This window comes from Vanellus vanellus (genome assembly GCF_965231255.1).
Source record: "Vanellus vanellus genome assembly, chromosome: 1".
In the NCBI taxonomy this organism is placed as follows: Eukaryota; Metazoa; Chordata; class Aves; order Charadriiformes; family Charadriidae; genus Vanellus; species Vanellus vanellus.
Window position 1 is genome coordinate 54,018,921 of NC_138905.1, and position 17,622 is coordinate 54,036,542.

General features: G+C 39.3%; 1 protein-coding gene across 1 annotated transcript in view; it reads left to right on the forward strand.

Annotated features, from left to right (window-relative positions):
- The window catches only part of ANO4 (anoctamin 4), a gene marked incomplete at both ends in the record, with an annotated part of 135,102 nt that overhangs the window by 67,964 nt on the left and 49,516 nt on the right, over positions 1 to 17,622 (forward strand). Inside the window, 4 exons of the mRNA XM_082498353.1 lie at positions 162 to 206; positions 5,294 to 5,425; positions 15,257 to 15,363; positions 17,310 to 17,365. Coding sequence (XP_082354479.1) covers positions 162 to 206; positions 5,294 to 5,425; positions 15,257 to 15,363; positions 17,310 to 17,365 — 340 coding nt within the window. The remainder of the gene's footprint in view (positions 1 to 161; positions 207 to 5,293; positions 5,426 to 15,256; positions 15,364 to 17,309; positions 17,366 to 17,622) is intronic.

Here is a 17,622-nt window from a genome sequence, read left to right on the forward strand (position 1 = left end):
CTGTGTGGCTTCCGGTGACAGTTCTGTTAATCTCTCTTTTAGTCTCTTCCTCCACCTCTTACAGGCTTCTGTCTTCAATCTCCTTTCCTTCCTTGCTAGTTCATACTGTAACTGACGATGGGTTTTCTTCTCGACTGGCTTCATTTTTGCTGTTCTTCCAGGAGAAAAATCTATTACCTGCACCGCCGATACAAGTTCATGAATAGGTGAGTACAATTCTTATGCCAGTCCCTTTTATGTTCATTTGGACTCAATAACAAAAATAATTGTTAAGGTCAAGCTGGAAGAAAAGGTTTATTAGCTATGTTTTTAGGAAGGGTGGAGGGAGTGATTACACACAGACACATCTGCAAAAACAAATACAGAAATTGCGTTTTGTAAGGCATCTGCAATGTAAAAGAGGCATTTTATCAGTGTTGCCTTCTTTAGGAATAAGGAGATATTTTTCAATTGATGGAGTCTTTTAAAGAAGAAGAAGTGTGTTAGTGCAAACAATACCTCTCTCTATTTTCATGTAGCTCATTAGTGAGTTTCTCAGGGTTAAAATACCACAGTTACAGCTTTTTTTTCATTTCCGTGCACCTTGCTTACTTGTAATAGCGATGGCATTATTTATTTATGGCTTTCTCTGTTGGGATGCTTAGTATTTTGTTGGTAGATAGGAAGGCAATGAACCAGGTTCGTCTCTGGTGTAACGTTATTGAGCTTGAAAGATTAATATTTTTCAAGAATCTTTGAAGTGCTTTCACTCAATTATTAAGTATCTTTAAGGGTATCTTTGATGCCCGGTTTGTGTCTGACAATGCAACAGAAAACTTTCAAGGCTGTAGTTCGCATTTTCTTTTCAACACTTTGGACAATTAAATGAAAATGTCTCCAAAAAGCCTAAAAAATACATAGGCTTGGAAAAGACCAGATCATATGTTGGCATTTGATGCCACAGTGCTGTTGATGCAGTTTTCAAAAGGGTCTAGCATTTGATTTACTGTGTTGCTCTGAGGTCAGTGGAAATATTCCTTTGAACCTCTGACAAAGAATTAAATTTGGAAAATCTGCAGTCTGGAGTAAACAGCTGTATCACTTTGCAGATAATGTTAGTAGTTGAACATCCGTGGGAAAATAAATCACATATTATGATTCTGCTGTATAAGCTTATTAAAAAGCATTCTATATATTAAATTCCATCACCGTGTGCTGGTGACTTGAGAGTACCGACACTGATCTCACATTATAGTATATGCTTCTTTATATTAGTAAGCACCAAATGGGCTCGTTGTGGAGTTAAGGCATTTACCTAGTCAGCACAGGCTAATAGATGCACACAATTCTTCTAAAGCTCGTTGATGCTCCCCACTTTCCGTCCCCACCTTACAGTAAATACTATAGCGCCTGTTAACTTTAGGATTTGTCTTGATTTTAGTTAAGACATGGCTGCTTTGACTAAAGCAATAGATAGGAAGGAGTAGGTGAAGATTCTAACATTTATATGTGGTGTATGAAATTCTGCTTCACGTTCATTTTCTTATGAGTCAGGATGCGATTTGAAGTCAGTACGGAAACAGGTATGATCTTTTTCTGGTATTTTAGTTCTTGAGTGATGAGAACACTTGGCTAAATTCAATTTTTATGTTCAGGTCTATAAATAGCTACTTGAGGCGGAAAAGCTATAACTGAAGAGTCCCAGTGGAAAAAAAGAAAACATATTCAGCTTTATTTTCATTTATGTGAAACTCAGATATACAGCTGCAATAAAAGTATATATTTCCTACACTTCTAGTTCAGTGAAGATTAGAAGTAACTGAAGCCTTAGTCCATTTTTTGAGCTGAGCCAAACTTTGTATTGACATTTGGGTAAAATTTATTTTAAAGAGGACTTTTGTTACAAGGCAAAGCGCAGAGCAGGTCACTTGCAACTTGTCGACGTGACTTGAATTTTCTCTCTGAAAAATTCTAGTGATCTCAAAATTTCAAATAATAAAATTTCCCTAATACATTTTAGAGAAAAGGAGGGGTATCAGGTACCTATACAGTACCTGCATTGTGGTTAAAAATTAAACTAACACAATCTCTAGCACTACAATGTGCATAAAGCTCTATCAAAGCTGACCCACAAGTAAAAATCAGTCTTGATTCAAAACTTCTTTTTTTTTTATTTTCCTAACTTCCTCTTTCCTTTGAAAAAACAATTCTATCCCTACCTCTCTTCCTAGTGAGAAAACAGATTCTTTGAAATTACTTGAGCAACCCTTTGTGTGAGTTAAGCACAATAAGTATCTTCAGAAAGAGTGTACTGAGTGAAGACCAGACTTCTAGAGCAGGGCCAGGATTGAAGTGGAAGAGACTGTCTTTGAGACACTGTGTGAGTTAAAAGGATTATTTTTTGCCTTATGAGGGTAACAAGTGTTTTTAAAGAAGGAATTTGAGAAGGATATTATTATCAGATCTTCCACTCTCCTCTTTCATTGTGGCTCACTCTACAGTGCCTCATCACTCCATGCGCTCTGTTGTTCTTGTGTAGGTTGCTCTGCTTTCCAAACACCGTTCCCCTATTCAGCTGAGTATATAAGCGTCTCCATAAGGGAGAGTAAGGCATGGATTAGCCTTGAAGAAGTGATAAAACACAGTAGATTTTTAACACTTCGTGTCTGTGTTTGTTAGCACAAACACCACTCTTTCAGCTTTTTTTGAGAGAGATATTCATATAGAGTACAGAGCCTTCACTGCTGGCTGATGGCACTGTTGGAGTAAGCTGGAGGCAATTTAAGAATTTGGTAATTTTTCTTTTCCAAGGAGATAACCAGTTGTTTCTTTTTTCCCTAGGGATGGTTTTGCCGTAGTGTATGTTCTGGGCCTTGCAGCAAGGCTTTGCAGCCTTCTCAGACCTGTTTGCCAGCAGGCTCACTGAGCATGCCAAGCAATCTCAGTCTTGGGAATGGCAAACCAGTCAAATTCTGGGTGCACTCAGTGAGCAGCCAACATGAATAATTCATTGCTCTTAAGTGGGGAAAGCACTCTGTGCCTGCATTCGTGCATGCCTGGTGTGATAAACCTGCAGCGCGCCTATCTCAAAAGTGCACATTGACTTGCAGGATGAATGGGAAAGGATTGCAGATTAGCAAGGGTGTTAATAGCTTAGAGGATTCAAACGATTTATTTAGCAAACAAGCACGGAATGGGATATTTAGAAAACCCTTCTGCCTGATTCCTCTTCCTTTTTCCATACCCGGAGTCAGTAAGCCTGCTGAATATACAGTAATGCAGGGCTTGTGGCCTTTACAGAGGAAAGCCTGGAAGCCAAGAGACAGGGAATTCCCCTGTAGAGAACTTACTTTTCCCTTGTCATTCCTATCAGTGTCTGCACAGAGTAGCTCAAGGCTGTCAGGCTGGATGCTGCAACTGGAGAGTTATGGTTGGTCAGGCCCTTTACAGCCCTGCATCTGGCATCTCTTTAGCCTGGAGAAGAGAAGGCTGAGGGGAGACCTTATTAATGCTTACAAGTATCTAGAGGGTGGGTTGAAGGAGGATGGAGCCAGGCTCTTTTCAATGGTTCCAAGTAACAGGACGAGGGGTAATGGGCACAAGTTAGAACATAGGAAGTTCCGTTCAAATACACGAAAAACTTCTTTACGGTGAGGGTGACAGAGCACTGGAACAGGCTGCCCAGGGAGGTGGTGGAGTGCCCTTCTCTGGAGATTTTCAAGACCCGCCTGGATGCAGTCCTGAGTAATGTACTCTGGGCAATCCTGCTTTAGCAGGGGAGTTGGACTAGATGATCTCTAGAGGTCCCTTCCAACTCTGAAAACTCCGTGATTCCGTGATCTCGCCTGGACTCGTGAACGGACATTTGCAAGCTACCTCCTCCTGTGCTTTGAACTGCTGGGCCAGTGCAAACACTGCCCATGAAGAGTTTATGATTAATTTAGTCTTATGTTATGTTTGCATACACATTCCAGTTCTTCCAAACAGTCCTGATGGTAAATAACGGTCCCCGACATACGCTATTCCCAGAATGGGAATACACAAATGGTACCAAAGCAAGTAGAGCTAATTTGGTTACAATTTTGAAATGTGCCCATGTTTAAAAATTAGCATTAGCGTTCTCATCCAAGAAAAAAATATCCAATGGGAGAAGGTTGAATATTCCAGGAAATATTATATGTATTTTAAATGAAAGTATGCAATAATTCATGTCACCTTCCCACACACTCAGCTGCTTGGGTAATGGATTGCCCTCCCTCAAAGCAGCAGTGCAGCGCTCACATTGCTGGTCATAGAGTTATTGCACTGACTTCTGTCAAAAGAAGAGCAACAACTACATTTCCAGTCCTTGAACTTCACCCAGAACTGGACTTAAACTTCAAAGAATGTCAAGTCGTGCCCTTTAGCTCCAGTCCCGGAAAGATTCATTCAGTGACAGAAGTATGTGCATAGTCCATAATTTGCAGTCTATGATTTTTGCAGGCAGGGATCACTGATCAGGACTTGAAGGTGTCAGGAACTTCTGAGAGAGTAGGGCTCGTTATGCCAGACGTGTCTCATCTTTCTTATGTGTTTTTCATTATAACATGTTAGTGTGGATGTGAATTTGGTTTAGATTGTCTTCTCCAATCAGCTCTGCTTCTTCCCTTTCCCTTCATTTCAGGGTGCATCTTTGCCTGAGTGCACTTGCAATTAAATCTGCCCTTTCTCCACCTTGATCGTAGTTTGCTTTCACCTTCTAAATGTAAGAATCTGTGTAGCTGTCACCTGTTAATCTATACACTGAATATTCTGGTTTCATGGAGGTTGTAGTACACCAAGATACTACAATTGAACCAAATGAACACAGTAGCCTATTTTTTTATAGCATCAATTGCAAGGTAAGAGAGCAGTAAAGGCATGCAACTTGCTGGGGTTCAGCTGCCAAAGCTCTCTGTCACAATCTCTGCTGTTATAATGTTTATATGTCCAAAGTCTAATGTGTTAATTAAACCTGAAATTTAAACTAACTGAAAAGCCGAGAAATAAAGGTTTAGAGAGTTGTCAAGATCTTGAGAAGATTTAGAGCATCATGTACTATCATCAGCAATGCTTTTCTGTTGAGACAAAATAAGATGCTCCTTCGCTGAAAGCTGGTTAATAATCAAGTTCAGCGTGTATAATTTGGTCTACCTCAAAATAGTCAAAAGACATTGCTTCTTTTCCAGTTGTAAATATTAAGTGGCCTAGTTTGCCAGCATGTGTTCTTTGTAAGTGCTCTGTAATGTAATGAAAACACAGAATCTCAAATGCTCACACTTTTCATGTGCTGCAGGATCGAGAAACAAATAAGCAGGTTTCGAGGATGGTTACCTAGAAAGCCAATGAAACTGGACAAGGAGACACTGCCAGATCTGGAGGAGAATGACTGCTATACTGCTCCATTCAGCCAACAAAGGATCCATCAGTGAGTATTTTATTATATCTTCATTACAAGATGAAAACTTTTCCTTCTGGATTCACCCTGGAAAAAATCAATTTCTTAGTTCATGTCTTAAAGTCTAGAGGCTTCAAATTAGTTCTTTGTCACACAAAGGGAGAGATAGAGAGGCCTGAGAGAGCATAAAGTCTGTCTGCGTTTCTAATAATTAAAGGTCCAGCTCAAAGCTAAAAGAAATCAATAGAAAAGTACCTCTTGATTCACTGGAAATTCAGTTACATACCTAAAGTAGTCAAAAGGCTAATTCTCTTTTGGGTCAGAACTGCAGTTGTTCTTTGTCTCTTAAAGGTGTGATTAAAACTTCTTTTTCAGCATTACTGTGTCTTTAGCATGATCAAAATTAGTCCTTCTAACACTGATGGTCAAAATAAACTGACACTGCATTTCATTCCTAGTTATGACTATAGAACAAGCAGAACTCTAAAGGAAGCAGAGAACGTCATTTTGTTTGTAGTTCTCTATCTTTTACTTTTATGGAAGCAAAACTTCTTGCAAAATGCCAGTGTTAAGACCTATCAGTGACACTTGTCCAAGCATACCAATGGCACCAGTATGCAGCAATGTCACTAGAGAAATCATTTGACTACCAGAAGCCTTTATTCAGCTGCAAAATGGAAAAAAAAACCACATGACTTTCAGGTCCCATGTTGAATTTCAGGACTGTCAAATTTCAGAGAAAGAGAGTGTCTTATGGGTAGTTACGGTGTTCGTGATATTGGAAACAATCACTGACTACCTAAGAACGAAATCACAACGAATAGGCAGCACTGAGTAGGGTGCTGACAGAAGACTCGTGTGACACAAATCACAGGCAGCTCAAAGTCTGAAATACGTGGTTTTATTCAGGGAGAAGCCAAGTTGAGGTAGTGCTCTTAAATGCCTCACTGTGAATGAGCCATTTTTCAGGGATTGGATGTATTAGCTGCAATAGGAATGAATAAAATAGACCTCCTCTGCCATAAGTAATGTCTTTCTAAATACAGCAGAAAACCAAAACCAGGTGCAAATCTCCAGGGAAATTTCAGTAGAAGTCTGCTCCTAGCATCACTCACCAGCCAGGGTCACGTCCACTAAGTATCTGTGCCCTGAATAGACATAGGTTCAGTCTACAGAGTCTTCCAATGGTTCAGCAAAAAGATGAGTCAGTAATTGTGCCCTATGAGAGGAAGAGTAGGTGCAAATTAGTTAAAGAATAGGCCAGTGATAATAAAAAATGAAGAAACTGGGATGTCTGGATTGATATTTTTATTAATAGTAATATTAACTATTAACTTCCCTTAAAATTACAGCACGTAAGAAAGGGGTTTTGTGGCTGGAAGGAGAATTGGCGTATGTGAACCAGAGTATTTTTTTCATTCTTCTGCCTTGCTCATGTTTGTGTTGGTAAACTGCCAGGAGGGGTTTATTAAATACTATGCTAGTTTCATTAACATTCCCGCTGTTGTTTGGCACTTCTTTTACATCATTGCAGACTTTGAAGCCCTACTCCCCAGCAGGCCTGACGTTTTCGCTTTTGCTTTCTGTGTAGTCTTCTTTTACTTTTGTGCTGGGAGTGAATAAATGCTGGCTGAGCTGCCCTCCTTCTCCCAAAAGGTTCTGGCTCCGACAGGATTCTTGTGCTCCCGTCATGCTCCAGCCTGTTGGCTGTCTGTCTTATTCTGCTTCACTAGAATTTGGAAATATAATGACTTGTTCAATATTTGTCTAGTGAGTTGCATGCAGCTGTTTTAATTGTTCCAAGAATTTCAGGGTATGTTGGGAAGCAGAGCATTTCAGGAACACCTTTAGTATGTGCTTTTAATCTTTGATTGTGGAGTGCGGATATCAAATAATTGGAAATGTAGAGTTAAAAGGAATTATTTTATTACTATCAGTGAGCAGTCAATAAGTCTATTGTGTTGGGGTTCATTTACCTTGTACAAATTTCTTCTTGCTTTGTGCAAATCGCTGCTTATTCCAAGATATACATAAACATTCTGTTGAAAGACCTGTGTATAATGAGCCAATAGTAAAGATGCCCAGCTATCCCCAAACGTGGGGAAAGTATGAGTAGAAATGGATTTTTTTATTTGCGCTTATCCCAACACATATTAACTGATGTAGCAATTACTGTGATTGGCACCTTTATTTGTCTGAATCGGTTGTGCCAGATGAAGGTTTGATCGCTAGCAAAATTATTTCTCTTTCACCTCTACCCACTGCCCTTCACAAGGGCAGCACTGATAATTGCCGCCTATTCAGAACAGTAATAGAAATGCTCCGAAGTTGATAAAATCCTGCCTCCGTATTACATTAAAGCTTCAGGTTTCGGTTGTCACTGTTGCATTAATAAGCTTTTACTTGGTTTTTAACAAGTAAAAAAGTTACTAATTGAATATAAAATGATTTAAAAAAAAAAAAAAACAAACTTAAATTGAATTCCTTATTTTTTCCTTTCTTCATACACTCAGATGTTTTCACCTCAGCAAATAATAGGCAGTTTATCTTTTTTGATCTAGCCACAGTTTTCCTATTTAGGTCTCCAGTCTGATACAGATGACGTCTGAAACATGGTCTGAGTATACAGTCTTCGTTTGTGATAGCCGCTTTTAAAAGCATGGAAAGACAGATGACTGACAATACTTACCATGCGGAGTCTGGAGAGGAAAATAGTTAAGACCAAAACCAGCAAGGCATGATCCAGGCCTGTTTTCAATAAGAATTCATATTTTTGAAATACTGATGTACAATGAACACGTGCGATTTTAGTAGATCGTGTTGATGTTCTTTTTCTTTCTTGCATTTTTTCTTTCCCATTCAGATGGAAGAGGGCAGATGTGGAGAGAGGCTAGCTTTCAGAAAAAAAACTTAATTTGTGTTAAGAGACACAGCTAACCATCTGCCCTCCCTCCAAAACGGGCAAAGAAGAAAACTGCAAGAATCACATTTGTGAGATGTGCCTATAACTTTTGCAGCATGGCTTCAGGTTTCCTTTTAAAGGGATTATGGCATACCTTATAGGGTATATCACAAAACTGTCAGTACAAGAGAAGACCAAAATTCATCTTATTTCCTAAGTAATAGGAAACCTCTTTCTGGAGGAAAAAAGCTCTGCCTGGCTGAGGCAAGCATTTTGTTGGAATTGTGTGGAATACAGAATGATAATTTTCAAGATAGACTTCTGAGTAGTATCTCTCTTCTGCAGCCACAGCTTGGGAAAGGCTTTATTTATGCCAGAGCATTTCTTCTGAAAATTATCAGTTACAAGAATGCACAATTCACAATATGTGAAAAGTGGTTTCCATCAGACATGATGATAATTAGTTATTTTTCTACTGCGGCTTAGTTATTTTAGATAGTAAACTGCTAGTCAGCTGAGAATAGTAACAGTAGTAATTAGCTGCAGTTTCCTAGATAGCTGTATACTAGCTAGGAAAATGCTTCTAATTGCCATTTAGAGAGTTCAAACTTTATATAAGGAGCTATTTTCCCCATTTTTGTTTCTTCCAAAGGCAATAAACTCTCTGGTTAAATATTAATCTAATATATAATTGAATAAACCACTTAAAATAACTATTTATCTCTTCTGTGAAAATTAGATTCAAAATTTACACAACTGGGAGGACTAGAACAGTATCTGGATTAATTGAACAAAAATGACCCTGTATACCAGAGGTTAATGGGGTTATTCTCATTTGTACTGTGTCCCCTTGTGGTACCTGAGGATCTCATCCTGTCAGGTTTCCAAGATATGTGTCTCTCAGGGTGGAGTTACATTTTAAGCTTTCTTTTGTGCTCAGATTGTCCCTAACAAATCCCATCCCTACCAAGATGATCTGTGCCCACGTCCCCCTGAGCTGCTTCACCCCAAGATCATGGATGGGTCAGGGAGCTGCTGCCACTGGAGACGAGGCGCAGGGCTGCATGGACACTTATTTTTTTGAACCAGGATGGTGGTTCTTGTGTTTGAATATATCTACAGTATAACTATACATTTGTAAATGACTTTTTATAAACAGGGAATCACAGTTCTGTAAGATTCCCGCTCTTAAACAAATCTTTGTGCAACCAAACTTGGAAACGCCCTGTAATGGGTTTTTTAAATTCTCTCTGATTCTGCAAATTTTAGTTGCCTGGCACACTGAATGAAACAGGGCATCACTGAAAAATACCTAAAGCTCATTCTATCTCAGATGAATATTCCTGAGTGAAGCAATTTAAAATTAAGAAGTTAAGAAGTGGCAGGGCGATTTGGGGGGAAGGGCAGAAAAAGGTAGAGGAGAGATTCAGTACTTTCACAACTATTTTACTTTAGCAGTTTTGAGGCTGTGATGTGCCAAATCTGAAACAGACAAGACCATGAATGTGTTCTTCATCCCAAAGTGATCCTGTTTTAGGTACACGATGTGAAAAATGCCTGATAACCATTAATAAACACTTTCTTTTAGGTAAACAAAAAGTCAGCTGCGGCCTTAAAAGTCGGGCAAAATGAAAACAAATAGAAAGTGATAATAATACACCCATTTTCGAACAAATAGACTACAGGGGTGTGTGGTAATATTCTTACTGGAATACTGCAGGCTCATGTTGTTGCTGCTGCTACTACAGCTGATGATTTTCTTTCTCTGATGTTAAATGAGGTAAAACCAAACCTGCTATTGCCTCAGCCAACAATAGCTGTCTACCACCAGTGGTTTACCTGGGAGTGCAGAGGGTTGAGCATTTTTCCTGCACTGAAGAATACACTTCTCCTATAGTGATTACTACTTCAGACAACATCTGTGCTTTTAGTTTGTACTGCTTCCAGCAATAGACATTTGCTTGGAACATACCTTTTTGTATGGTGAGTGTCAGACATTTAACGTTTCGGTGTCTGAGGATCCTGTGGAGCAAAGATGCACATTGATGCGTGCCTGCACACAACCGCCCTTTGTAGCTTTGTAACCATTGTAACCCATTTTTTTTCAAATGGGTGTTAGGTAAAGGTTCAAGCGCTAAATTTACCCCTAAAGGGTTTGTACAACCTCCAAAATTACCAAAGAGAAGGTATGAACAGGAATTTGCATTAATTGGAGGGCCTTCTTTAGACAACAGTTAGTTTTGCTGTGCTTTGTTATCCTTGGAAAGATAGTTTGAAATCTCCAGTTCAGAGTCTAATTAAGAAAGCTACAAGTATAATTTCAAAGCAATTAACCTTCACTGACTCTTCATGTCGCTTACAGCGTGAATGTAAGAGCAATATTTCTACAATGACATTTTTAAAGGGGACTTTAATTAAAGATCAACTCTGGAACCTTTCCTGCCAGAAGTGCTCTCATTATCTTCATTGGGATTTTCCTTTTGAGTAAGGACAGCTCACACAAATAAGACTTACAGGACCAGGCTAATGGTTATAACTGTTGTGGAACAAATCACTGGCTGTGTTATCTACCTATACATTAACTTCACAGGTAATAAAAATAACAGTGGATTAATCCTTAGTTATTTTTTATCTTACAAATGAGGTGACAAAGTGATCAAAACCTTCAACTGAACTGTCTCCTAAATAAAGCCTGAACACTTACTGAGCCCGAAAACAAGCTGTATTGCTCTTATGAATATTCAGTCCCTTGTGCATATTGAAATTCTAACGAGGGCAGCAGAAACAGAACAGCTGAGGAACCTGTTCCATCTAAAAGCAACAAGGGTTAAAAAGCTCTCTAGAAAGCCTCTGCCTTCTGCAGTTTATAGCTCAGTAATGTCTGGTGAATGTTTATCTACACCTAGTTTGGAAATGTCTTCAGCTCTGGCCCCTGTGAACTGAAATTTGAAGGGTGAGATTCTCCATAGACAGAGAAAGCCTTTCTCCTCTGAATTCCTCATTGGATGCTGTAGAACATGAAATAGCCCTGATGGCTATTCTGTGAATATGGATTTACTGCCCACATTCAGAAAGGCGGCAAACTGGAGCACAGAAATTTTGGAGAAAGAAATGCCCGCAAAGTGTGGGAGGGAAGGGTGGCGGTAGAGAGGGATAAGTCCTGCACTGAAGTACATGATTCTCACCTGACAAGAGCAACTTCTGTGATTTTGGAGATAAAATGTAAGCTTCCTGGCATTGTCCTAATTTATTCCAACCTCTAACTGAGATGTTGTAACACATAGTTACAGCTACTTGAGACATTCTCAACCTTTGAATGCCTCCCACTCATGTCTGCCTGTTTTTATTTCCTGTGCCAGAGCTCCCTACCCCTTTGGTTATGGTGATACTGCTCTTTCTGGGGCTATTCTACAGACAAATTTCACAGAAATTATCTGAGTACTTGAGTTAAACACAAGAAAAAACTCTCTGATTTTTATATTCAAAATTGGTGAGGATTATTTTTAACCTTTACCACATGCAATTCCACTTCAAAACAAAGATATTGTTAGCGATAGTCCAGGACATCCAGAGAACTCATCTTGGCACTCCTTTTTCACCTTTGGTGAATTCTAGCATCTCTTCTGCATCCATGTCTCCATGAGTAATATTGGAAAACACCGAAGGATATATTCTTGGCCCACTCTATTCATGGTGAGTTCTCCCTCTCGTCTGCCCATCCTGCCCTCAGATGCCTTTTACTGGCACAAGGATGGGAAGGGCAGAACCTCTGCAGCTCTCATACTCGCACATGTTTTAGCACTGCTACAGTTAGCTCTGGCATAGGCAGAGTTCTTCATGGCAATTATTATAATGAGGTGTTGACATCTGCTTCACAGACGCATCTGGTTGTCCCTTCTCAGCCACGTGTGATCAAAAAGTATAACACTACCATTCCTAAGTTTACAAATGAATGCAAACGACTAAAGTGTTTTTTAAACAAGTAGTTATTATTTCTTTTTAAGATCGCATAATGCCTTTTTTTCATTCATGACTCATGAAAACAGAAGTGACTAAATGCAGAAAAACTATTAACCTACTTGTCAAAAAAAGTTATTGAAATAACTACCTGTAGTTGCAGTCATGATAACAGATGGGCAAAATAACCTCCTATCACAAGGAGAATACATTGACATTTTTGGTGTTACCTGGATCAACGTTGCTAGTTTCCCAGGTAAGGTGATTGAATTCTCAATAGAATCTTACAAGAACTCAGAGTCAAGTCAGAGTGAAAATTACTGTGCTGTTTTGATTTCATAAGTTATCTTCACAGTTCTTTAACATTCAATAGTGTCTGGGAGGTGAGATCTTGGAGAGGAAAGTCAGACATTAAAAGAAAATGAAACAAAGTGGGAAGAACACTGATTATTAATTTCTGGTTTACTACAGTCTTTTAATTTGTTTCCGCTGCTGCTAAAATGGCCTAATACAGAGTGCCAGCTTCAGCTGGAAATTATGCTGTTCTATCTGCTTCAGAGTTTAGATTGGTTTTTTATCTAATTTCCTTAAATATTGAAACTTAGGTGATGAAAGTATTTCCTTTTTGTAAAAGGCCTTCTAAAAATTATTTTACATACAGATTACTTTCAACTAAGTTTGTTACAGGTGTAGTTGTCTCAAAGTTAAGCACAGTCTTATTTACTTTGTGAGTATCAGCAGCTTGAAATGGAGTAGTGGCCCAAAATTGTGCCTATGCAGAGCAGGCAGGGGCCAGTGCACACCAGTTGTATGTGCTGTTTGGTAGCAGTCCATTGGTAAATCGGCATGCACATGGTGGTGAGCCAATATGCATAAATCAAATTACTTTCATTAGGTACTGTAGCACACACGTAGGACTTTGGGAATAGCAGGGATGTGGGAGGAGGACAGAAGTACAGTACTGAGTAGACTGCGGACACAGAAATGACCTGTGAGTATCTGGGGTGGAGTGGGAAAGGAGACGTGAGATAGTAACCTCTGGAAATCCAGGTTTCACTATTTATGGTGCTCTTGGAACAATTTGGCTTTTATACCTTTACTTTGGTATATTTTTTTTATTATCTGCCTTTGAAGCTGAGCATAAGGAACTTACAGATTGTCTTGTATGGAAAATTCGGCAGAGAATTTTGATAATAAAGAGGAGGCATGACTGTGAAGGTGCAAAGTCATGTATGATTTCCCATGGGTAAAGATTCCTTCTGAAAATGCAGGTTTTCGTTGGGGTAAATTTACCTGAAGGGAAAACTGAGCAGTGGATCCCAGGTTGTGCAGAAGAGAAGGTGGCACATATATGCCATATAAGCTCCCCATTAAGATCATCTCTGTTGAAGTCAGTTTTGTCTGGTGTGCTGTCCTACTGGCTGGTTTCTCTATGACATCTCTATGACTTTACCATTTTATTTATTAGTTTATTCAATTCCCTAGTTCTTCACCATCAGAGAGGAGGCAAACGATCTTATCCCCTATCCAAAGTATTTTAAAAAATATGAAACTTTCTATTCAGTTGGTTACTAAGGACCACATTTTAAAAAAATATTTAGTTTCCGCAATATATGCACAGGCCAACTTAATCAGAAACTCCATCCACTTATCAGGTTACTGAAGTGTCTAAATGACTTTCGTAGTCTCTCCTGAAGCAGAACACACCTCAAGCAGCAGCATCCTGGCCTGTATCAGGAATAGTGTGGTGAGCAGGACTAAAGTAGTGATCATCCCCCTGTACTCAGCCCTGATGAGGCCCCACCTCAAATACTGTGTTTAGACATTGAGATTCTGGAGTGAGTCCAGAGATGGGCAACGAAGCTGGTGAGGGGTCTAGAGAACAAGTCCTATGTGGAGCAGCTGAGGGAACTGAAGTTGTCTAGTTTGGAGAAAAGGAGGCTCAGGGGAGACCTTATCGTGCTCTACAACTACCTGAAAGGAGGCTGTAGAGAGGTGAGAGTCGGTCTCTTTTCCCAAGTAACATGCAATAGGACAAGAGGAAGTGGCCTCAAGTTCCACCAGGGAAGGTTTAGATTGGATATTAGGAAAAATTTCTTCACCAAAAAGATTATCAAACACTGGAACAGGCTGCCCAGTGAAATGATGGAATTGCCACCCCTGGAGGTATTTAAAAGATGGGCAGACGTGGTGCTTAGGGACATGGTTTAGTGGTGGTTTTGGCAGTGTTAGGTTGATGGTTGGACTTGATGATCTTAAAGGTCCCTTCCAACCTAGACAATTCTATGATTCTATGGCCTTGTTCTCCTTGCGTATGTATATTGGGATTAAGAAATCTATATAAAATATATTATGCCAGCCAATCTAATAAATGCAATATATTTTGTGGCTTTTTTTTTTTTTTTAATTTCCTGGACTCATCACAATTCTGCCTAAACTATTGAACCTACATTCATACATAACTCCATAAGTAGGTTCTGAAAGCTAATTTTCTACTGTATTTTAGCTTCCAGGACCAAACATAGGAGTATATATTTTCTATTTCTAACATAGTATTTGATTTTCAGTAAGAGTGATTTAGCAACTACAAATTTCCATCTGAGTCTTAATGGTAAAGCATCATAAAGAAGCCTGAAAGAGAAATCAAATGTGAATTTCTACAGCTGCACTTACAAATCTTATGCTTTTGCAAATTTTTGTGCAAGTATTTAGTAGTTTTCAGTGGATTATCTGAAAGTGATGCTTATCATAATGAATACTTAAATATCTTTGATCTTTCTCCTGACTTCTCCATGTAATTCTTTGTTAGGGAATGAATACTGTTACTGACATCATCTCATCCGGTGAATCATCTCACTTAATCTGGTGTCCTTTAATATTCCTTGCACTTACTCACATACTGTAGATTTTTAGTGTGCTATAGAAAGTAATGGAACTCAATATTTGCTTTAAACATGTTACTGTATATTCCTGAGATGCCCTTTGTTTGTATTTTTATACAGCTTCATCATACACAACAAAGATACTTTCTTCAATAATGCTACAAGAAGCAGAATTGTACACCATATTTTACAAAGAGTGAAATACGAAGAAGGGAAAAACAAAATTGGTAAGTGCCAAGCAACGTGCTAAGTCCCACCAAAAAAAGAGGATAAGTCTGTCTAGGCTTGTAACATACTCTTTTGCTTCCTTTTTAATCACCTCAGTTTTGAGCTGTTGAGGTGTCACCCACTGCTGTTGTAGGGGCTTTACCTGGAAGACCTGATCATTTCCCTGTAATATCAGGCTACTTTCACAGGCACATATGTCACCACGTGGGATTTATCACCTCTGCAAGGAAAGAGGCTGACTTAAGTAAGAAATATGTACAGATTAAGGACCCTGGAGAAGCAGATAAACCCATGCGGGAAAGCTTTTACTCATTCATAAAAATTTATTTGGAAGGATGGCAAGATTTGTGCCGCTGTACATCTCAGCCTGTAGGGCTTCTCCCTGGATACCTGTCCATCCCTAAGGGAGATGGAAGGTTCTGTATCTCTGTAGCTGCTCTAAGTCAAGAGGGAGTTCACCAATGACATCCTCAGTGGAAAGGATGCGATGCATAACTACAGCATCCCTTTCAGATAGTGGGTGGAGCGGACCTTTGGGGTGGCACGTGTGCAGATCCAGGAGAGCAGGCAGTGACAGAGGAGGGCTGGAGTACAAAATGGTGACCCTCTTCTGTCTTGTGATACAAAGCACGTACTGCTTCTGTACCACATAGAGACTGGGACATCATGAACAGAGAGGCAATCCCCATAAAACTCTGCAGCCTGTTTCATTTCCCTGCTGTATAAACTCCGTCCTTCCTCAAGAGATAGAGAAACATCCCAGAACTTCAGTTCTTTCTTCCTCAGCTCCTGGGATGAGGGTAGCAATAGCTCTGAGCAATGCTGGTGAGCAGACAGGACAGAAGAGAGGGAAGAATTCATGCAGTGCATGCAGCCACTGCATTTAGCAAACAGGCTTGCCATCCTGCCTGCCTCAAGCTCCCTCATATATCTATATATGTTGTACTTACCGTGAACACAACCTTGTGTTGATCACTAGGCAGAGGTCAGCTGTACAGGTTTTGCTTTTCTGCCAGAGACTTTGGAAGAAAGCATATTCTGCCAAGCAGACACCAATGCAATCATTGAAAGTGCTATTTATGTTGACTGAATACTTCTCATTGCTGTGTTCTTGCTGCTATCATTCCCCTGTGAATTAGGAAGGGAATCGGGATTCTTTGCCTCTTGGTCAATTGGATTCAAATGCCTTCGGGATGTTAGTACCAGTATTTGGTTTTGCATTGCCTGATAGTTGTTCAGTTCTATTTTGGTGACTTTCCAAGTGAAAAGTGCCCACATCTCAGCAGTCATTCATTATTTCTTTCAAGGTTCTCGTTAAAGAGGGACAAGGCCTGACTGAGCGGGGTGTATGATTACTTTTTTGTGCCAGAGAGCAATCCTTTCTGTTCAGGTTCAAGTATATCTTCTGCTCTTGTACTACTTCAGCCTGTCTTGTTCCTGTTCTATCTGTTAGTCCAGCAGCTTTTGTAAGACATAAACTGAACGTATTTTACAACTCGTTATCATATGGAAATTAAGAGTTTCAGTTGCTCTACTGGCCTGCAGTTCAAAAATGGAAAGATCTTCCCTGAAGTTTTCAGCTCCCAAGAAGTACAGCCATTCATCTAAATAGCTTACCCGGACCATAATTTATGGGGTCAAACTTCAGTCCTGGTGTGAGGTCCCTGATTTCACTGCAGTTACGCTGAAAATGGATTTCGCAAATGAATCTTTAAACTCCCGGCAGAATAAATGATAGATTATGATTAATATTTGAAGAAGTCTTTGCTTGTATTATATCTTAGTTCATCCAAATCTATAAAAGACAGATTTTTCTACATGTATCTTTTACTGTCAATGGGCTTCAAATTTCATTCATCCAGCTTATTATGAAAATGTGTTTTGCTTTTTACTTAGCAGTTTTGGTGGTCCTGTTGTTAAATAATTGGATACTCTTGATTCTTAGGTCTGAATCGATTGCTCAGTAATGGCTCCTATGAAGCTGCATTTCCTCTTCATGAGGTATTTTTCTCAGTCTTTTTCTTTCTTTTTGAACAGACATTTACCACAAAATGAATTCTTAATTGTGTAATCATTTATTCTCAATCTTATTAATGTTATTACTCTCTTCTGCATTCTGTGTCCCCCTCTGACATCTCTCCCATTTAGTAATGCTTTTTCCTTGGAAAAAAGAAAATGCTTTTTTTCTTGAAAAAAGAGATGAGTAAGGAGAGTCGTAAAACTTGTTTGGGTTTGACAAATCAGTGTGCTTTCAGAGG